Raw genomic sequence first — 23,440 nt, forward strand, 5'->3', positions numbered from 1 at the left:
TTAGAACATTATTTCCAGGGCCTCTTTTGGTTCCCAGTCCACCCCTGCCCCCACTTCCAATCCACAACACTTGAAAACCTGCAGAATCCTCCGTTTTGGTTTGTCTCCTTTGTTTTCTTCTGCATCTATGACTGCTCCGTGTCACTTTCATCGACAGCCATCCTCCATATTGTGATGTGGGGAGGGGCGGGGCGCAGCAGGCCGGAGCGCGCCACGCTACTTGGCAAGAACGTAGACACACACAGCAATGACAGTGTCAGAGCAGAGACTGCCTTGGCGGGCTTTCTCGCTCTCATTTATTTACCCCTCTCACATGGTCTTTCCCGACCGTGTCATCCTGCACATTATGTGACTATTCCATCCCTCCCCAACTTGGACGAACAAATACACTTTCCAAACATTGCAGTAGTCTCTGAGCGGGTGCACCGGGGCGTCCCTCTTGTGTGTTCCTGCTCACGCTCGCCGGTAGATGCTGTTCAGGATGTATCCTTGAAGTCGAGTGGAGGGCACCAGTCGTTGGCAGAGAAAGTATCGTCCTCCATCTTCTCTTCGTGGGGTGGCCGATCTGGGTGGACACATTTCCAAGTTTATTGGTGTTGCTGTCTCACGTGCTGGACTCTCTGCGGGTTTGCTCTGTTCTCCTGTGGGTGGTGTTTGCTCAGCCAGCATGGAATGGGCTCTCATAGGGGCTCCATCCTCCTGAGGCTCTTCCCACAGGGTGTCTGGTATTTTCCTGAAGAGGGACATGTTGCGGGTGACTGTCTCAGATCCTAGGGTGGCCGTGGCCAGCCCATGCTCTCAATGGTTGATGGTCCATGGTAGAGACTCATAGGGGAGAGTCATCTTTCCGTGCGGTGCCCGGTTCTTCACCAGTGCGGTGTCTCCTACTTGGAGATTGCTTGGTGTGGCTCTTCTCGAGCGGTCTTCTTGGGCATTGTGTTCTTGTCTTCTTTGCTCCATCTGTTGCAGGTCCACTTGCGGGGGGTGCCAGGAGTGGTGAAGGGGCAACCCTGCCTGGATGAGTACCCCACACATCAGAGCTACGGGGCTGACCTGGGTAGCTGAGTGAGGAGTTTGTCGATACGATCGTAGGAATCGGTATAGCTCTGGTAGCCAGGGTCGTCCTTTGTCCTTTGCGATTCTTACGCATTCATTGATAGATGCCATAAACCTCTCTGCGTCACCGTTGGCTTGAGGCCAGTACAGTGTGATGTGGTTGTGGCGGACTGCCACGTTGTCCACGAAGCGATGGAACTCTTTGCTTTTAAACAGGGCCCTGTTGTCGCCTTTGAGCGATGATGGTATGCTGTGAACACCAAACATTTTCTCTAGTGCTGTTATGATGATGGTTGCATCGGTGTAGTTGACAGGCTCAACCTCTGGGTACCGTGTATATTCATCTACGGCTACCCTCTGTGTACCGTGTATATTCATCTACGGCTACCAAGAGGTAGGCTTCCTTGGGGATTGTGCAGAAGTCTATGCTCAATGTGTCCCACCGGCGTTCACTTCTCGGAGGGCAGGCCATGGGCTCTGGGGGTCCGGGCCTGCACGTGGCAAGGCACGCTGAATAGGTTTCTACAAGGGCCATGACTTTCTGCTGTATCTGCAGCATCCATACTCGCGACTTGAGGAACGCCTGTGTATTTACGATCCCCTGGTGCCCTTCGTGCGCGAGTTGGAGCACTCTCTCGTGCAGGTTGAGGGGCATTACGATTCAGTATGCCTTGAGGATCAGGCCTTCTGGAGAGACGGACAGCTCATGTCAGATCCGAAAAGGGCCTGCATCATTTCTTGTGCCTGGGGCGTCCGGTGGGCATCAGCGGAGAGGAACGTTTTCCACTCGCCAGTTAGTATGGCTTCCTTGGTCCTTTGGAGACAAGGGACCTTGTCTGTTTCTTCTGCTATTTCCTCCAACTTCATTGCTTTTGGTTTGGCACAGGCGATGATGTGGCACACATGCTCCTCTGTCTCTTTGGCTGCTTCGCATTCCTGTGCCATAGCGAGTCGGGGGTGTCGTGAAAGAATGTCTGCTGGATTGTCAGCTCCTGCTCTGTATTGTACTTCAAGGTCGAACTGCTGTAGCTGGAGCATCCAGCGTTTGATCCTGGCCAGGGCGTGCAGTGCTGACGCCTTCAATATTAGGACTAGAGGTTTGTGGTCTGTTAGTACTTTTACGGGGTGTCCTAGGATGTATACATGAACATTTCTGCAGCCCCATATGATGGCGAGGGCCTCTTTCTCAATGTGAGCGTAATTCCTCTCGGTGGGAGTACGGCCCTGCTGGCGAAGGCGATGGTAACTACAGTTCCTTCTCGGTCAGTCTGTGTGAGAACCACCCCAGGCCGACGGGGCTGGCATCTACTAGTAGTTCAGTCTTCCGCGATGTGTCAAAGAAGGTGTTAGGTAGAATCCTGTGCAGTGCCCTTAGGGACCACTACACACAATTAAGACTACAGGTGGCAATACAAGTTTTACCTTTGGTACAAGCCTGTACTACTATGTTAAAGTGGTAGCAGTAGCGGAGCAGCCAGGCTTATCTCAAGAGTATATGAGCAGTAGCAGAGATTACACAAAGGGACCACAATTACTGTGACTCAAGCAAACACTGACTCAAGGTTTCAGGTAAAAAATATAAGTACATTTATTTTTAAACCATTTGTTATCAACACGACACTTCTATTAATTAAAAAAACCACACGTAAAATATACTACAACTAACCAATTCACTTTGTACAGTACTATTCGAGGTAAGTACCCTGCGTTTGAATGGACCGGTGTTACGAAACAGAACACGTTACCATGAATACAATTGCTATCACTTTTTGACAGTTCGGTCTACTAAATAAACGCATATCCTCGGCAAGAAATGCTACCGGGGCAAAAACACACTTAACACCCGAGATACCCAGAGCGAGTTGGGGGCAAAAATCACAGGCAATATGTTGGTTAGGCAGACAGAATCAAAGAACACACATAGACAGGAATTCAAGAGTCAAAGGGCCGGAGCCAAAGTCAAGTGACACCGGGTGGCTATTGTCGAGGATCACACAGTCGGACAGTTCGAGATTCAACGTTGCCAAGAGTACTTTGATATTGTCAATGTTCGGAAGAAAAAGTTATAAGAAGGAGGCAAAAGTAAGGACAAGCCTTAAAGTAGAGAAATAGGGATTTCACCCAAAATTCCTCAAACAGGACACAGTACCTTTCTCAAAGCTGGTGCCACAGCAGTTGTTCCTGTTGGTTTCCTGCAGACCCATGCTTTCCTGCAGCTTCAGCACAAAGAAGGACGATGAGGGGGCCGCACCACACAGGGATGAGGCCGGCAGCAGCGACAATGAATAAAAGTTACGCTCCTTAAAAACAGGAGAGGTTCTTCAAGTGGCTATCCGGACCACTACAGCAGTGTGCAGCGATTTCGACCATGAAGGCGACCTCTGGCTGAAGAAGATGAGCTAGTTATGCCCACCAGGCTCAAGGGAAGAAGACTCCGGACTGGATCTCCTCTTAGTCGTTGAAGGGTAGATAGCACAGGACTGCAGCAGGGCTTCACCGGTACGGGGTAGCTGCAGCAGTCGACCTCTCCTCCACTTCTCCTCGGTTCCTTGTAGTTCCAGTGGCGACTCTCTGACTTCCAGCCCAAGATACCTGCCTTTTAACCGAAAATCCCCCATTCACACAGCCTGGCTGTCAATCACCCAGCAGGGGGGTTGTCCAGCCCGGACAACCACCTTGCCCAATCATGACACAGTGCGACTTGGGTTTCCTAAGATACCCTGTGCAGGGGGTGACTACACCCCTCCCTCACATTCAGCCCACCTAGACACCCAGGCGCCTTGAGGAGGGCTTCTAGGTAGACGCCCGCCAAAAGACAGTGAACAAAGAAGGCAAACCTGGTTTGCCTCGCAAAGTAAAACACAAGAAGGAGTTTAACAAAAAGAAATGGCGAATAAACTGCACCGGAGCCAAACAAAAAAGGATTTGGTCAAGCGAGTTTAAGTTTGAGGCTAACACAATAGCCTACAATATTACCACGGTTATATAAGATAACCGCGGTAGAAATTTAGGGTAGATACCACTGCCACCAGCCATGTCTAAATGTTAAAAGAGCTAAACAATTCTCTAGGAGGTACAGATAAAAAGAGTTAAGAGTTAACCCTTCCACCACTCCATGTAGGATGGTGTGTACTGGATCAGTGGTTAAATTTGACTACGTAAAGTTAATGGTAACTTTACCCTTTTCTGGGGGACAGTAGTCACCTCAGAAATGGAGTTGTTGGGAAGTCTTAATGACAACCCTGTGTCACTGCACTGAAGGTGCTGTGTGACACACACAAGAAGGGGGCTACTGAAGTGGTGTACTCCAGAGCTCACAATCTTGAAAACAGGAAAAAGGCACATAGCAAAATAGGTGTAAGAGTGGGGGAAAAGCTCACACTCTTACCAAGTGGAAAGAAATAACTCCAGAGATCCAGCAAAGCTACTGGGGACTCACTAGGTATGGGAAATTAGCCACAGAATGAGAATTCTCCCTAACAGAAGGCCATGTTGGCATCGCTGGATAGTGAGTCTTTGACCTTTTGGAAATCTGTTTCCTGGGTTTCATCCCACTCCCATGTCGATTTTGCTTTTGTGAGTTCTCGCAGTGTTGTGGCAATGGTGGGCAGGTCGTGGATAAATCGCCCGCAGTATGTTGCCATACCTAGAAAACTGCAGATTTCTGTTGTGTTGATGGGGGCTTGAGCGTTTATGTCTGCCACTTTTCCTATGTCTGACACTCCCTTTTTGTTGAATACATATCTGAAGAAACTCAATGTGGATTTTCCAAATTCACATTTTTCTTTATGGAGGGTCAGTCTGGACTCTTCTAAGTGCTGTAGTGTTGATGCCAGTCGGCTGTTGTGTTCTTTCTCCATTTTGCCATAGACTACAATGTCATCACTGACATTGGTGACCCCTGGGAGGTCCTGGAGAACTTTCCTTATTTCACGCTGGAATACCTCCGCTGCGGAGAAAATTCCAAAGTTGAGCCCGCTGTACCTTCTCAGCAGAAGGTGCGACGGGAAGGTCGTGATGTACCTTGAGTCCTTTCTAAAATGGATCTGGTGGTATCCAGACCTTAGGTCAAGTCAGCTTGTCGAACTTTGTGGTCGGCATGACATTCACTGTGGCGCCAATATCAATCATCATCTTCACCGGGATGTCTCCAGCCATCACCATGCAGCTGTGGTGTGATCTGCTGTTGTGGGGTTGTTTGCTGTGGGACGATTTGACCGCTGAGATCATGTGGGCTTTCTCCCGTCTTGATTTGCGGTACCGGTCTGTGCAGTCTGGGGACTGTTCTCTACCTGATTGGTGTCGTCGTCACTGCTGCTGTCAGCGTCGTCCCCTTCCACTGCCCGGGCACGCCCCTTGCATGTGTCACGGGTCCGGTTGGGCTACCTCTGCGGGCGGTGTTCAGGTTGCCTTGGGCGGAAGGGTTGTGCGTTCCTGGACCTTGGGTCCCTCTTCCATTCCTGGGATTTCCTATGAGGCGAATATGCCTTGATTCTTTGGGAGTTTAGGCATACTGATGCATAGTTGTTGACTTTCCCACACTTGTAGCATGTGTTGCCATATGCTGGGCAGGGTCCTCCTTTATGTTGTTGGCCGCCGCACCATAGACATTCTCTGGGCTTGTTCGCTGCTTGTCCATGTTGGAGTCGTTTCTGTCGCAGTGCATTGATGGTGGTCATGCTATTGTGTGGTGTTTCCGTGTCGAGTGGCAGGCGACTGATCATCTGCTCCATTTCTGCTACGTGCTCATCAGTCCTCTCCCGTTGTCGTCCCATGGTGAGAATGGTGTGTAGCAGGGGGATTTGTCTTCGATAAGATGGTTCTACGAAGCTTCTCAGAGGAGAGGCCATGTATGACCTGCTGTCTGACTGCGAATTCATCGTCAGGGAAGTCGCATTCAATGGACATTTCTCACAGCCGACTATGGAAGTCGTTGATGCTTTCTTGGGGAAGTTGTCTTGCCTGGCTCATTTTGAAGCGCTCAAAGTCTGGGCTGAGCTGGGGTTAGAATTTTCTTGTGAGGACAGCCTTTGCAGTCTCATAGTCGTCCTCCGTACCTCGGTTCGGGAGTGTGTTTAAGAGCCTCAGTGCCATGGTGCTAAGGTTTAGCATGAGGAACGTCCAATTTTCTTCTTCCATCGCGATCTTACATGATTTGAGGCTCAGTTCAAATTGCTGTCCCAAAGCTCCCATCGGAGTGCTGCCGGGGGACCAAAAGGCTCAAATGGCTTCATAATGTGCCCTGCGTGGTATCTAACCATGTGCTGTTGTCCGGGTTGTGGTTCTGTTGCCTGGCTGGTGTTGTGGCTGGGTCGTCTGCCATGGTGTGGCTTATGTGCTAGTGGCAGGGTGTTGGTTGTCCAGGGATACACGTGAGTTTGACAGGGCGTTCTGTCTACACAGTTAGTGCTGCCTCTCTGTGGAGTGGGCCGTGTCTGTCTGTGTTGTGCTGTCCTGCCCAAAGGTGGCCCTGCAGGGTGCGTGTCCTGTGTCCTGCCTGCGGGCTTGTGGTGTGGACCTGAGGGCCAGTATGGTGCTTCAGTGTTCCTCGTAGCACTGCAGGTTGACTGCCCTGCTTGTATGTTAGCGAGTGTAGGCCTGGGAGGCTGGTGGTGGGCCTTGGGGTTTCCTTTTTCAAGGCCTGTAGTCTCTGATAGTGTGTATAGCCTTGCAAGCAGCACTACATTTAAAGGTAGGCGCCAGGAGTAGCCTGGCGCTCTGTGTGTGTACTCACTGTTTTCTTTTTTTTCTGTTGTCCTCAGCGTTCTCATCCACTGCCCAGGCACCGTGTGGGGGATGGGCGCGACTCAGCAGTGAGTCTGCAGGCCCGGGTGTGCCTGGGGCGTGTGGATTGGTCAGCTCAGAATTGCGCTTTATCAGGCTAGGGGCGCCAGCAGGTGGGCTTGATCCCTTCCTTCGTCGCCAGTGTGATGGGGGCAGGAGTGAGGCGCAGCAGGCCGGATCGTGCCGGGCTACTTGGCAAGAACGGAGGCACACACAGCAATGACAGTGTGTTGTGAAGGGAAAGGGGCACAGGGCCCCTTAAGGGAAAACGAAAGGGGAAGAGGGACAGAGGGAGGGGCAGGGAGGAGGGGAGGCATGAAAGGGGAGAGCGGCAGTTGATGTAAAAATAAAGTAGAGTCAAGACGTCCGCGTCTTTATTCGGGCCTAAGTACGCCCACAACACAGTGCTAGAGCGGACACTTTGTAGTAGTTGCTCGCGCTTCCGCGAGCCTTTGTCAAAGGTTCCAGGCGCGTGGAATGTTCATGAGTTCCACGCTCGGGGCGGCGGTTGGTTTTGAAAGGAAGGAGCTGGGAGGGGATGGATGTTTACGGTGTTCGGGTTGAAGAATAAAGCTGACTTCCACTTACCTGTTTCGTACGTTATTACACTGGCGACGAGGGTTCTTCAACCCTGACCCACGCGCCTTGTCAAGCCGTAAACATCGTCTGGTGCCTCAGCTGGTCTTCCGGGCTGCGCTCCCGGATGAGGTCGAGTGCGGCCCCCGGCGTGATTGGTTTCAGCTGGGCCAGCGCTACCTTCACTTTCAGCGATCCGGCCGGCCGTGCTCCCGGACGAGGTCGAGCGCGGCACACGGCGGGGAGTGCAGCCGTTGTCTACGGCTGAGCAGCCGCTGTTCTTTCGCCGAAGATCCGGCAGTGCCGCGCTCCCGGAGGAGGTCGAGCGCGGCTCGAGGGAGTGTGTGCGGCTGACGCATTGCAGCTTAAATAAGTCGGGGACTGATGAGCCGAGTAGGTGAGAGGTGGACCCTGGGAGGGGGCACAGCCCTGCGCTCTTCATAGCCGGGAAGGCGCTCTAATAGACCACGGGTGTCACGCTGTTCGGCTCCGCCCATTACATGAGGAAGCGAGCCGAAGGCTTCCGATTCATTGGTGGGTGTGTCTGCACTACATCGACTTCAAGGAGAGGAGGGTTAACTCCTTGAGTGCGGACGTTACAGGATCTGCACGCCTCTGTTGGCCACATCTGTTCAAAGAGGAGGGAAGTGACTAGTGCCTGCCTGTGTAACCATATTGTACAACCCATTTCACGTATTCTCTGCCAGTAAAAGGTTTTGAGTGGAGTAATTCATCATACTAGTCTGCTGTTTAGGACAGGGTGTATGTGATTGCACCTTGTTATTCAAGGAAGTTGTGCAGACATTTTCATCTGTTCCATTGCGTTGACCTCAGTCAGTGGCTATGTCGGTTCCATTGACCATGCAGCACAGCAATGCTCGCCCACCTCCAGCCTTCCTCCCCAATCCTGGGGAGCCCCCCATAGCATGGGAGCTTTGGGTGGACACTTTCAAGGTATACCTGAGAGCGTCAGGTGGTTCCAGAATGTCTGAAGATGACAAGGAAGCGACTCTGCTCAATTGCCTTGGTACGGAGGGTTTGAGGGTCTTCAGGCACCTTCCTGGTCAGGATGTTTTGGCCTTGTCTTCAGGCGAAGGAGATGGAGATGGGGGGCAGGCCGTGATTTTGGCATTTGAGACTGCTCTTAAGAAGCTAGAGACACGCTTTGGCAAGAGAGCTAACATTGTGCTTGAGAGGTATCATTTCTTCTCAAGGGCACAGGGTCCTGGCGAGAACATTGATTCGTATGTGACGGCACTGCGCACTCTCATTTCTACATGTAAGTTCACGGGCATGGCGGATGAATACATTCGTGACCAGATCATGATGAGGACTAGTGACTCAAAAGTAAGGGAGAGATTATGGACGGAGAAGGATCCTCCGTTAGAGAAGGTGATAGAAATAGCTCGTGCCCTGGAGGAATCAAGGAAGAGCGTCAAGGAAGTGACAGAAAAGGCAGACATTGTACACATGGTTCAACCACACAAGAATGAAGAAAATCGGGCCAGGGACAAGGATCAAAGAGCGACGCCGAATAGCAGAGATTTCTGCAAGAAATGTGGTTGGAGGGGTCATGTTGCTGGAGCTAGGGAGTGTCCTGCTTCCGCTGTTGTGTGCAGAAAATGCAAGGGAAGGGGACATTTTGCCCGGATGTGTAAGGCTGCTCCACAGAAGGAAGTTGTGCGGATGGTGGACCCTGAAGAAGATGATAGTAATGTAACGGTTGTAGGATATGTTAGTCCCTCTTCTATGGCGGATGTGCTTCCAAAAGAAGGTGCGCTGTTGAGTGTGGGACTGTCAAAAAAGAGTGCGTGGGCTACCCTTAGTGTGAATGGAGTTCCCCTCAGTGTGTTGGTCGACACGGGTTCTCCTTACACCATGATTTCTCCTGAGATGTACAAGTCTAAGTTCCATAAGGAGGTGTCTAGTTTGAATCCGTCTGACATTAATCCATGTGCGTATGGGCGTGTTCCGATTAAAGTATTGGGATACGAGTGGGTTGATATTGAATTTCATGGCCGGAAAACCAGAGGAAAACTATGTAGCTTGTAAGGGTGATCCAGTTATTGGGTGGGATGAGCAGGCTGCCCTGGAAATGGAGGTTCGCCCTGGCAAAGCTGTCCCTGTTTTGTGTGTGAGCAAGGGAAGTGAGGGTGGTTTGAGTCAAGGGAGTGCGTTGACAGCCAATACTCTCCAAGAGAGGTTTCCGTCAGTTTTCTCCTCTGTCCTGGGCAAGTTGCGGGGTTTCTCACACAAGATCGTTCTCAAGAGGAGTGCTGTTCCCGTTGTGCGCGTGTACCCATCATGGCACGTGAAAGTCTCCAGACAGAACTTAAAAAGCTGATGGAAGCAGGTGTAATAGAGGAGGTAGAATCTTCAGAGTGGTTAGCCCCGGTTGTATTGGCACGAAAATCCGATGGTGGTATGAGGATGTGCGTTGATCTAAGAGATTTGAATTCAAGCATCTGGATAGACAGGCATCCCTTACCGAATATACACGAAATGCTTTCACTTGTGGGAGGGGCATCTTGTTTCTCCACCTTAGATTTGTCCTCTGCCTATCACCAGGTGGATCTACACGTCGAATCACGCCCTCTTACTTCGTTCATTACGCCATTTGGAGCCTTCCGTTTCCGGCGTATGCCATTTGGTTTGGCATCTGCCTCCGCTGTTTTCCAGCGAGTGATGCAAAAGTTGTTTTGTGGAGTGGATGGTGTGGAGTATTTCCAGGACGATATCTTGCTGTGGGGCAGGTCACGTGAGGAACACGATGAGAGGATTCTACGAGTTTTGGGCATTTTGGAGAAGAGTGGTCTAACGGTCAAATTGAGTAAGTGTAAAATAAGGGTGGAGAGTGTGACTTATTTAGGACACACACTGGATGCCAAAGGGATACATCCCAAGGCTGAATTGGTGAAGGCGTTATGTGAAGTGTCTCCACCCACCAGTAAAGACCAATTACGGTTGTTTTTGAGATTGGCTGAATATTATAGCAGGTTTATTCCCACGTACTCTGACAAGACAGTGGCCATGAGAGCCTTGCTCAAAAAGGGTGTACGTTTTGAGTGGTCAGAGTCGTGCCAGCTTGAATTTGAAGGCTTGAAGGTTCAGGTGGACCAGGCTCCATCGTTAGCTTCCTTTTCTCCATCAAGGAAGACAGTTTTGACAGTGGATGCCAGTGAGTATGGTGTAGGGGCTGTTCTCGAGCAGTGTTTTGATGGATCGTACCGCCCTATTGCTTTTGCGTCCAGGGTTCTTAGTGAGGCAGAACGTAGATATGCTGTCATAGAGAGGGAGGCCTTGGCTGCTATCTGGGCATCCAAACATTTTAGAACATTCTTGTGGGGGGTGGAATACACTATACGCACCGATCATAAACCCCTGGTGCATGTATTGACATCTAAGGGATTGTTCCAGGCATCCTCTAGGGTGATGCGCTGGATGGCAGACATGAGTGAGTATAATTTTAAGGTGGAGTATTTACCTGGCACTAAAAATATGGTTGCGGATGGTCTCTCTCGTTTTCCTCGCCATGATGTAAGTGTGGAAGACTCAGCACATGCTGTGACGAGTGATGAATATGTGTTGGTGGCCAAGGTGTTTCAGGCCGTCAATGAGCAGGAATGGAGTAGAGAGTGTGCAATGGATCCCGTGTTGAACAACATCAAGGCAGCTCTCGCTACCGGTGCTGGCATGCATGAATTGGATAAATCGTTCGGACAAGTATGGTCTGAACTGTCTGTGGGTCCGTGGGGCATTGCCAGGGGTACCAGGTTAATACCACCTGAATCTCTTAAGGCCAAGTTGATGGAGTTGGCTCATGAAGGGCACATCGGTAGATCTATGACGAAAAGAAGGCTTAGAGAAGGGTATTGGTGGCCCAAGATGGATGAGGAGGTTGAGAAAGTAGTTAAGGACTGTGTGGCTTGTTCAGTCAGTGATAAGAGTAGGACAACGTCGCCCCAACCCGTTCAGCCTGTAGAAGTGCCGCAAGATGTGTGGTCAAAGGTGGCCGTAGACATTATGGGTCCCATGGACACTTTGGGAGGAGGTTTCAGATATTTTGTAGTGTTGGTTGACTACACATCTAGGTGGGTGGAGGCCACGGCCTTATCCTCGGTCACCACTGAGAAGGTGATTGACTTCTTGTCGGCGGTGTTTGACAGGGAGGGAGTTCCTGCTGGAGTAGTCACCGATAATGGTCCCCAATTTGTGTCAGTCGCCATGCAAGAATTCTTCTCCAAGCTAGGGATTCGTCACCATAGGGTGGCCTTGTACAATCCAGAGGCCAGTGGATTAGTTGAGCGGATGAATCGGTTCGTGAAAGGGGCGGTTCAGTTGGCCCTCGCAAATGGTTTGCCGTGGTGCAGTGTGGTGACTGAGGCCCTAAAGGCTTATAGGGTTACACCATCATCATTTACTGGTGTGTCTCCGTTTGAATTAATGCGAGGTAGGAAACCAGGCTCTAAACTCTGGGTAGCCGCTCTTGGGGGTGGTGTGCAAAGTTGCATCAACATGCAGGAAGTTCTTGACAAGGTGCGCATTAAACAATCCCGTTTTTGGGAATCTCAGCTTGCCAAGAGGAAACCTCTGCGTGTGCAAGTCGGTGATCTGGTGGTAGTGAAAAATCCAAGATTTGTAGCTAAGGGTTTGTCCAAATTTATGAAGCCATGTGTTGTGACCAAAGTAGGTCATGGTTACGTTAAACTGCAAGATGGTACCAGATGGAGTTTGAGGCGGGTGGTCCTTGTTAAAGGAAAGGTGGCAGATACTAAAGACCACTGTTGTGAGGGAGGTGGTGCTACAGTTGGAGGTGGTCCCGAGTGCGCGTCTGAGTGTGTGGTTCCCCTACAGAGTGATAAGGGTTCCAGTAGTGCTGTGGCAGTTCCTGGGCAGGCTACTCGGGTGGTGCATGGAGGTATGGAGGTGCCTGCCTCAGGGAATTATGGTGTTGCGCCATTAGATGGAGCACCTTGTGCAAAGGGGGCGGATGAGTCTTCTGAGTCTGATTCTGGTAAATGTGGTCTTGACCTGACTGGGGTGGAAACAAGGGTTGCAGAGGAGTCTTCAGTGCTTGTGTCAGATAATTCGGTCTTGGTTCCACACGGAAGGGAACTATGTGAGGACTCTGCTTTAGCAGAAGCCTCCAACAAGGTGAATAATCGCCCGACCAGAATGAAGAAGATTCCAGCAAAGTACAAGGATTATGTTTTAGAATTTGCAGATGATTAATTCTTGGACTGTACATAATTAGCAATATATATATATATATATATATATATATATATATATATGTCTTTTTCTGCATATTACTTTGTTTCTTCCCTATTTCCCAATTTCCCTATTTGATGTCATATTGAATGTATTTTCATTTGTTTTGAGGTTTACAGGGGGAGATGTGTAGTAGTTGCTCGCGCTTCCGCGAGCCTTTGTCAAAGGTTCCAGGCGCGTGGAATGTTCATGAGTTCCACGCTCGGGGCGGCGGTTGGTTTTGAAAGGAAGGAGCTGGGAGGGGATGGATGTTTACGGTGTTCGGGTTGAAGAATAAAGCTGACTTCCACTTACCTGTTTCGTACGTTATTACACACTGCCTTGGCTGGCGGGCTTTCTCACTCTCATTTATCTATGCCTATCACGTGGTCCTTCCCGACCACATCATCCTGCACATCATGTGACTATCAAACATATCATCGCTGAAGAGAAGTCAGTCTCTGAGAATCCGTTGTGGAACCTGGTTCTTCGCAGGCCATCGGTAGTGTCAGATTCCTTTGCATGTTTTTTCCATATCTCCGAAACTTTCTTTGGTGCATCACCAAAGCACCTCTCTGAAGCACCGACTTCAACATTTGCAGCACAGGAGTATCAGACCCAGAGGTTGGCAGTACCGTCTGTTCCTCCATTTCATCTGTTTGTATTTTCTGAACTTGTTTTCTGGGTTTCTGCCGATGCTTCAGATTACATCGGTGGAAAGGGCATCAGTCAAAAAGATCTTTGCGCTCCTAGATGGCGCGCTCACAATTACAAGCAATTGCTTTGAAGATTTAGAGAGCTATATTGACTAGAGTGTTGCTTTTCTAACGTTGCACACTTATGTTAAGATCGGACATATTCACCACACCCCCATACCCATACCATGCGTGGGAAGAATTTCACAATACACCCAAGCCTTTCAGCCTGTTCTAATAAACAGCTTCTGGGCACCATGCCAAGGTGAGCACGATCCTTAGACCTGGCAAATATACTACCATGTATTACATTGATATGGTTTGGATGAATTCCCACCATCATATAGGCTGATCAAACTCTTATATATAGATGCAATGCGTTCTTATATGGAGAACTGCCACAGAGCCAACAACTATCACTAAGGGGGGGGTCGCATCATGGTGGAAAGTAGTGCACGCCATAATTATTTCTAGTTCTACTTGTACAAGGATCTCTGAGAGTGGCAGTACTACCGTTGGCCAGAGATCTGCTGTGGCTAGTGTACTCGCTCAAGTACATTTATTTTTATTTTTGCATTTTTAAAGTGCTCATCGAGGCGCTGTTACAGGAAATATTGTTATTGATTTGTTGCGTAATAGTTTTTTTTGTTTGCCTTAGTTGCGTATTTATAACGCTTGAATACCCAGAGGTTTCTAAGCGCAGACGCGGGGATCGAACCTGTGTTGCTTCATGTCGTCTTGTTTCCAAGGCGAGCACGTTGCTGCTGAGCTATCCTCCCGGGTCACATTTGTAGGCCTAACAGATTTAAGTCACCCAAGAAGATGGAACTTAGTAAAGTGGTCGGACACAGACATAACCATAATGCGTCTTCAAAATATATATCGGACGGGGACTGTATGTTGTCTTTGTCATCCAAGTATGTTGACATTCTCTCTGTGTTCACCGGCCAAGACTTCTTGCACACTAGTTGTGTTGGGAAGCACGAGGCGTGCTGTTTGTTGATGAGATCCCAACGGCTCATTACGTTTTATTTGCACGTTTATTGTTATGAAGAGATACACCCATGTATTGACAATAAATGTATTTATTCTTATCCAATAGGTGAGCCGTATGCAGTCGGCAAAAGGGACACGAAGAACAGCGGGACTGAACCATATTATTCATCCGTGAAAAAGCCATGTGCACCTGAATATTCACTGCTGGAAGCCAGCCCCGCCACTGCTCCTGAACATGGACCTGACATATCTACAGTGTATGCACTCGCACAGAGGGAAACATAATAGGTTCCATTTTAGTTCAAAATAAGCAGTGCTATATATAAACCATGCAGCATCGACATAATTTACAGCGCAGAGCATAAGGTAGTCAAATGTCACATTAACGGCAACAAATTTGGCATTTTAAAAAAATAACAAAAAAAACACAAGTAATCCATTGCTGCCCTTATATACTATCAAACCTCCAAGAACCAGTAGGCATTAATGTCAGCCATGCCAGCATAATCTTTTTTCTGCTGTCAGAAAAAGACCTTCATTGCCAAATAACGCAAAGTAAATAGACAATAAAGGCTGTGCTAATGAACTCTTCGTTTTGCTCAGACATGGCCTTGGCCACCTGTAGGAGGACACATCCAAATGGAATTTGAAATATATGATATGATAGGTTTTTATAGCACGGTTTCTAAGCGCGGACACGGGGAACAAACCTGTGTTGCTCCGTGTTGTCTTGCTTCCAAGACGAGCACGTTGCCCCTGAGCCATCCTCCCGAAACAAATAAAAAGTATATGTGGGGTTTGCACTTTTCTGGCATTTTGGAGGGATGCATATATGCCAGGCAGAAGGATTACTAGTGGCACATTCTGTGGCATCTAACTTGCCACCTTTTAAGGTAGTAGTCTTCCAACTGGGGTCTGGCCCCCTGCCCCCGGGAACTCCAAAAGATGTCCATGGGGAGGCACAAGGCTCTTAAAAGAAAGTACGGCAACTACTTTAAACACAAAATGTAAGCAGGTCTGGCATCTGGGTGAGCCCAGCAACAATATTTTAACTGAACGGGGGCTTGGCGTAAACAAGTTTGAATACCACTGCTTTAAGGCGAAAGCCATTTCTACATACAAAATCCCTTGTCTGAAAGGAATTGGGTTAATTGGGTCAATTAAGCTTCTGGAGTAATACAAACTTCTTAACCATGTGTGCCTTTCCACCACTTGATCAGTAAGCAATACAGCAGCCGAGCATGAAGTTGTAGATTGAAGTACTTAGGGGGGTAATTTCAGGTTTGGTGGCAACAGTATTTCTTGCAGTAATTGCCAGGTAATATCAGAATTACCACCTGCTAGATTTATGGTTTGGATGAATACCTGCGATTAGATCAAATCCTCCGAATTATTTCCAGAAAAGGCTTCCTATTTGTACCTCAACCTTAAAGGTGGTGACACCCCACTAGTGGTCAAACTTTAATAGGGAGGACTTGCAAAAATCCCACCAGCATAGGTGATATTTACTGACGATCATATTTCTGCTAACAGGTCCACCAAACTAGTAATGAGGCACTGTTGGACTATTTTTTTTTCCTTTTTAGAAAGAAAAGACGAACCCTTGGTAGAAAATGGTCGTTAGGTATCAAAGTTGTAATGTTACAAGTATATGAGTAAGGGGGGTCGGGGGGCATGTTTGTCTACAGAAAAGCCCAACTGCTGGTTTTTCCAATGCGTGACTGAATGTCCCTCAGTGTTTTGCATTGTATAGATTTCCAGACGAAACGGTAATAGATAAAGCTGGAGTCAGGGAGCCGGGCCAGGCTGTTTTGTGTTAAGCATTTTTGCAACCAACGGGGAGTCGACACTGGAACCAATAGACACATCGCTACTTCAGATGCCCCCCTTCCAATGTCAGCCCCGCAGGCTCTCACTTGCTCCCTGCTACCTAAACTCTACAAGTGCACTGGCTAAGACACAGGCCATGCATATCACGCCACAGTAAGGGGTTACTACCAGCACACTTTCCAGGCAATGGAAGACCACCCGAGATACTGCAGCGCGCTGGACTCCTAGTGCCATCGGCAATTCGTTGGTTTGCAAAGCGATGTGCTTCGAACCGCAACAGGTCCAGAAGATGCATAGATTCATCAGGCCAATCCAGAGATTGGGTGCCTTACATATAGATGGGAGTACAATAAGGGGAGGTATTCAGGGTCCACGCGCAATACAAGGAACACACCTGATATTACTAGTCATTCACCTGTGCAGCCATAAGTCAGCACAAATGTCCAGTAGGCGCTACATTTTAAGGCAACGAACTTTACAGCATTCTAGGAGTGCAGTTTATGCAACACCTCAAACTCCAAGCCGCAAAGATTCTCACATACTGTTTGAAAAATATCTCGCAAAGTAATGTGATTGCTGGGATAACACATAAGGGGCGATCTGTATCAAATGCTGCCATGAACGTCTGCTTTGCTGAGTTTTTAGAGAAGTCTTTATAGTGATGAAGATTTGTGGTGGAAGGAATGTTATATTTTCTGGACACTACTAAATTACCAGGGTTGAATGATGACAAACAAACAATGCTACAGTCAGACATCACTGCTGCAGAAGTTCCTCAGATCATCAATTAATTAACATCGGTCAAAGCACTTGGACCAGGATGATTTAAGTGAGCCTTATAAGAAAATCACACCAGTACCCACACAAATACACAGCACATACATAACAGTACAACACTGAGTCATCCGTGACAGAAGCGACAATGGGCATTTTGCGCAAGCCTATATGGAACCACAGTGGTGCTCCAGCTATCAGCCAATTAGCTTGATACATCTGGACATGAAGATTTAACTAAACTCTGGCCAGTGTGATTGGGTGAGCTCACAAAGAACAAGTTGGCTTTGTGAAAGGAAGACACAAATGTGGTTCACTCTAGCCGCCTATTGAATATTATTTACACAGCAGACATAGCAAACAAGCCGGTCCTATTTAGTATCCATGCAGAAAAGGCCTTTAACTGTGTAAAGTGGCAATACTTATTTCAGACTCTCCACATAATGAACTTTGGGGAATCTTTCTGCGTGGCCCTAATGGCAACAAATGGGGGTATGACCCCCTGGATGTCCACAAATGGATGGTTCTCAGACCTGACATGCTGAAAAGAGGCAGAAAGCGGGCATGGCCATCTTCCCTGATGCCTGCCATGAAACAGTTGGCAAATGCGATCCGAACCAACCCAGATATTTGGAGTATTGTTATTCGAGAGGTTGACTGCAAAGTGATGCCATCTGCTAATGACATGTTGTGAACACGATCACATCCTGAACAATCCATCCCAGCCGTGCTAGAGATCATTTCAGCCATCAGGCAGTTCTCGGGTTACACAATAAACTGGACAAATCCTGTGTTGGCGACAAGCTCGCAAGGAGCAAAGGGTGGAGATCTTAAGAAATTGAATTTTGAAGTCACAAATGGCCAGTTCCAATACCTCTGCATCGTCTTCCCCAACCTGGTGGCCCTGAAAATCTCTCAATGGCTTTAATTTACAATTATCCCTTCTAACCAAGATCATTCTCCTAAAAAATGGCTATGTTGCCAAAGATTTTGCACATTCTGAACAATCCCCCGATCAAATGTCAAGAAAATGACATATCAAGGTTTTACCAATGAGCAAAAAAAAGGTTTGGGGAGATGATCGGGAGCCCCAAGTCTCCATGAGCAGATTGAGAGTAACTTGAAAAGGAGGCTTTGGCTACCAACATTTGGCAAATCATTACATGGCATTTTGTACTTTAGCAAAAGCATTACCAGAGCAGATGTTCCAAAGGAGATCATCCAAAAGGTCTGTTGCCTAAAACAATCAAGAAAGCATCAGTCTGTGAAGTGGCAAGGAAGAAGGGAGTGGAGGTTAGCCTACGGGAGGGCGCTAGTGTGTGGCTAAACAAAAGTATGAATATAGGCAATAAACCGGTATTATGGAAAGAACGTATAGGCAAAGGTATACCTTGCATTGACCAGCTAAGGGAATTAAATGGGATTATGTCCTTTGGAGACTAAATGGTGAAATATGCGCTTCCAGTCTCAGAATATGGGAGACATGAAAGTCTGATCCAGGCATTGTAGGAACACAATGAATGGAGGGGAGCACTGGAAAATAACCTAATGGGGGGTGCTCGGGGAAGTCTCAAACAAGAAATATTCTACACCCAGGGCATCCCACATCTATAAAGGAACGGATAGAAGACAGTCAGACAGTAGTCAAAGCAAACCAAGAATTGGAGAAACATTGCAATCTGAGCTGTCCCTGAAGGAATTGAGCAACTAATATCAACCGATCTCAATATCAGCCCATAGAGTTACTTACGCTTTGTACAGTTGTGAAGATATCCCTCAGCATACAATGGACTTCTCTAAAGATGTGCTGATTAGACCCGAAGGAAGATACTCCATTTTGGATATGTGGATCCCTAAGAGCAGGTTATGAACATATATTGAGACGTGTTGGCTTGGATAGACTTGGTTACTGGCAAAAGTTACCACTAGACTGTCATTTGCTAATTCTGAGAGACATGAAAAGAACACAGGTGATAAGAGGGTCAATGCAAGAAATAGGTTACCAAGCTGTGTGTGTTGCAAATGTACTTATATAGCCAGACACTGGAAAGGGAAGGACAAGATCTCTGTGGAAGAATGGATTACAGAAATTACTTACCTGAGGAAGGAGGAGCAAAGGAGAGTCGCGGAGCCTGCAACATTTAGAACTGCTCTGAATTCGAGAAGCAAACAGTGGAGACCCAGTGTGTGCAAGCATCGAGAAGCTGAGGAGAAGGGAGCCCGAAACCTGGTGTTGTCGTCACCACAATAACTACACCAACATCACCACGCTGAGAAATCCGCTGTCAGATTACCAGCATGGAGACTCAAATGCAGAGCGAGAGAAGCATGAGAAGAGGACACCGGTGAAAGCAAGCCTACGGAGAAAGGCAATGAAAGAGAAGGCCCCAAGCAAGTGCAGGCCCTAGAGCTGTTCCCAAGTAATATTAGTACAGGAGAACAGGAGGCCTCCAGGGACTGAAGGGACTCATTATCCAGAGAAACTTGTCCCAGTACAAGAGAACTTGAAAAGAAAGTTGATGAACTTGAACTGTATTAATGTGAGAAAGAGAACCACAAATAACCCTAAGAGGGATATCATTAAAAATGTGGTAACACTACCCTGGGAAGCAGAGAAAATATCCCTTTGTTCAAGAAGCACAGAGTGGAATATATCAGAGACAACCAACTATGAAGTGATGGCAAGAGAATCCCATTGGAATGTGAGAAAGAGAGTCATAAATAACCCTGAAAGGGAGATCATTAAAACGTGGGTAACACTACCCTGGGAAGAGGGGAAAATACCCCGTTATTCAAGGAGCACAGAGTGGAATATATCAGAGACAACCAACTATGAAGTGAAGGCAAGAGAAGCCCATAGGAATGTGAGAAAGAGAGTCACAAATAACCCTGAGAGGGAGATCATTAAAACTTGGGTAACACTACCCTGGTAAGAGGGGAAAATATCCTGTTGTTCAAGAACCACAAAGGGGAACATATCAGCGAGAGAATACTATGACGTGAAAGCAAGAGAATTCTATAGGTCAAAAGATGCACAGGACACATCACGCTAGGAAAGGGTGAACAGTAATTACCCCGAAAATAAACACCACATAGGAAAATATACCTAACAGGAATACACCAGGCCCACTAATCTGGATCAAAGGATAAGACAAAGTTCAAGAAGGGACACATGAAAAACAATCGCTTAAGAGGAGGGAAAAGCCAAAAGCATTGTGAACGAGTTACAAGAACTGATACAGAAGGTGACCAGAGACGATGAAAAAAATTGCATTTTAACAGGAAGTCTAAAGTAAAAGAAGAAAAGTGCAAGAAGCAACCATCAGGAGAAGGGAGGCATTCTTCTCACCTTTGTTTGTTTGAATAATGGTAGGGCCAGTTAGAATTAGTTTTGGACAGCAGCTTGGACACTTCGTTACGACTGACAAGCACCGCATTTATTTACATAGGTATGGAAGGGCCACAAAGCGATAAGGAAAGATGGGCCTTAATCTTATTATTTAATAAATACTCTTTGGCAATGCCATTACCTCGTCCTTCTTCTGCCACAGGAGGGATGATATCATGTGTACCAATCGTCATTGATCACTTTAGATCAGCTGTGGGAATGAGAAATTACTCTCTAAGGTTATTAGGCCATTATAGCCATTTTTTGGATCTATTAGAAATTCAGAGGTAGACAAAGCTTAAGGAGCCTCAGGGACAGGGGTGGGGGGGGGGGGGTGCAGGTCTAATCATAATGCTCCTTCATTGTTACTGTCTTTAAAAATAAAGATTAATTAATATCTGTCTGGAAAACGTAATAAAATAATATACATCTTTGTATGCACTGCCAGAAATGGTGCTATCAGCAGTGCCTTCCTTGCTAGTTTCTATATAGGATAAACCTAGCTCTGACAACGGAGCACTGTACAAAGGGATACAGTAAATGGGTACAATATCATGGATACACATTGAATGGTAAGACTATCAACGGGTACATTTGGAAAGACGTGGAGAGAGGATACAGAGGGTTAAATGCAGGAGATACAGGGTAGAGGCGCAACTGTAGACCCAGGCATAATACATTGGTGGATCCACAGCTGTGCTCCCATTGATTCTATGTTCCTGTGAATTTCACACAATGGGCCTCATTCCGACCCTGGCGGTAAGGGGTTAATGGCGCCGGTAAGGATGCCGGTGCCGTTAACCCCTTACTGCCCTATTACGAGGTTCCCTAGCGGGACCCGCTCAGAACGTCTGGTCAGACCAGACGTCCTTAGCGGGTCCCGCTAGGGGACCAGGGAGCTAATAACGGGCCCGTTATTAGCTCCCTCCCCGTTCCCATTGAGCCCTATGGGGGCTCAAATGGGGATGGCTTCCCTGAATGGGGAAATACCGGGTCCTCCAAGGTTGGAATGACCCGGTAAGTCCCCATTCAGGGAACCCGGACCCGAGTTTGGAGGCAGCCATGGTGCTAATAGCACCATGGCTGCCTCCAAACTCGGACTGAGGCCCAATATGACTATCAATTCTCTGGAAAATACAAAATCAATACCTTTGGCTTTTTGCCTGTACTGCCAGAATGCTTTTCAAGAGGGGAATAACACTATAGCGAGAGGCAACAGCAGACAATTTTTTTTTATTTATTTATTTATTTGCATTTATAAAGCGCACAACAGCCCTCGGGCATAGTGGCGCTGTTACAAGAATACTTTCTTAGTTACATTGCAAGATCTTAGTTACATTACACGAGAACTTAGTTGCGTTACAAGAATACTTAGTTTGGTTACAGGAGTACATAGTTGTGTTACACGAATACTTGGTTATGTTACAGGCGTATTTAGTTATATTGTAAGAATACTTTCTTCATTCATTTTAAGAGTACTTACTGATTACATTGGTGGAGTGATGAATGCAAGGCTACAGATATGCAATGGTGGCGGGGCAGGCTCTTATGTTCCTGGCTGGCTACTCATACATGCATTTACAGTTATAGGTTAGAGAGATGTCTAACGATGTGAAAGTGCAGGGTGCCTACCCCTGCATTGAGGAGGCCGAGCACAAAGGTAAGCATGTCAGAGAGAGGCAATGTATGTGGGGCACATATAGCTTCATAGGTGGCCGTGAGGGGTAGGGGGCCCAATCACTCACTATACAAACAAAGCAATATACAGAGGTACGGTGCGTGCAACATTAGATCCTAGAGGTAAGAGATGGCCAGTACTATTTAAAGTGCCTAGTGCTTACCAAGAGGTAGTTGCAGGAACTCTGGGGAAGTAGCTGATGCTGGCCAATCAGCTGTTTTCGCGTCGTCAGAGGCGTTGGGGCGATGCAGCGGCCATTTTACAGGTCGTCATGGCAACAGAACACAAAGAACAACAAATAATGGCCTTTTGCATGAAATTGAATAGATGGTCCTATAAGGGCTTGTTGAAACACATGATGTTATTTCATAATATTCTGGGCAAAGACACCACTTAAAGTACACATGTGCACCTTATTAAAGTCCCCATGGAAGTATTGAAAAATTAGGACTTACGAAAATGTGGACTAGAAATAAAATCAGGACTTTATCAACAATACAAAGACACACACAAATCCGACCCATTTTAGTTTTCCTAGATATTTATGTTTTGCTTTTATTTATTAGGTCTGGGTACAGGCCAATCTCATCCTTCCTCCAAGCACTTCTAGCGACTAAGCTGCATGCCAGAGTAGACTACCACTCTTTCCTGCCTCATGTTATGCGTGCATGCCTCCTTAACTTCTGATGTTTGTCAAAATTGCATAGCAAAACATGTGGGGTAATTGCTAGGAAGGCTACCATCAATACCCATTGAAATGTAGGGTCACGTGACAGGATGTAAGGGCAGCATGGGATTCATAGATATTTATATACAAAGCCTTGTTGATAGGACAGCAACTATAATGGGCCTAACTGTCTCGTAAACATTTTGATTTTCTTTCAAGACCACTCCAACAAATTCTTCATGATACCCATCATAAGTCTCTTGCTATATAACAAGCTTTAACTGTGCTGATTTTGGCATTCTCTATTATTATGGTGGCTTGCCCAGAGACCCATGAAACATTTAAGTTGGAAGCAAGCTGGGCTATTTTCTACTTATGTACAATGTGCCATCCATGTGATCATGTTCACTGAATTGATTTGCGTGATTATAAATAAAATGTTGGTTTTGAGAATCTTCAAGATGTGCAACTACATTTTACTATTAATACTTGCCAATTTGAACTGATGTCTCTAATACACGTTGCCTATAACATGTTGGTGACACACAATCCCCTCTACCCAGTGACATGCAGCGCCTTCATTCTCTAAATAGGATAACATTAGCATGAGTATTGTACTGTTCTATCCAGCAGATATAACATTGTCCCGGGTCTGTGTCAGTGCTGTCATGTTACTGCAGCCGAGCATATTGGTCTATGGAAGACCCCACTCAGCCCCATACTTGGAGCAATGCTCCCACCCTGAC

The 23,440-nt window shown here is 47.3% G+C and overlaps 1 protein-coding gene across 2 annotated transcripts in view; it reads left to right on the forward strand.

Moving 5' to 3' along the window:
• The window catches only part of LOC138504147 (uncharacterized), a 307,307-nt gene extending 284,153 nt beyond the window's left edge, over nt 1–23,154 (forward strand). For both annotated transcript variants that reach the window (XM_069624391.1, XM_069624392.1), the window contains one exon: nt 14,464–23,154. In XM_069624391.1, the coding sequence (XP_069480492.1) occupies nt 14,464–14,642 (179 nt within the window). In that variant the 3' untranslated portion in view covers nt 14,643–23,154. The remainder of the gene's footprint in view (nt 1–14,463) is intronic.
• The last annotated feature ends 286 nt before the right edge of the window (nt 23,155–23,440 follow it).

Source organism: Ambystoma mexicanum, chromosome 11 (assembly GCF_040938575.1).
Source record: "Ambystoma mexicanum isolate Mex_15411 chromosome 11, UKY_AmexF1_1, whole genome shotgun sequence".
Lineage (NCBI taxonomy): Eukaryota > Metazoa > Chordata > Amphibia > Caudata > Ambystomatidae > Ambystoma > Ambystoma mexicanum.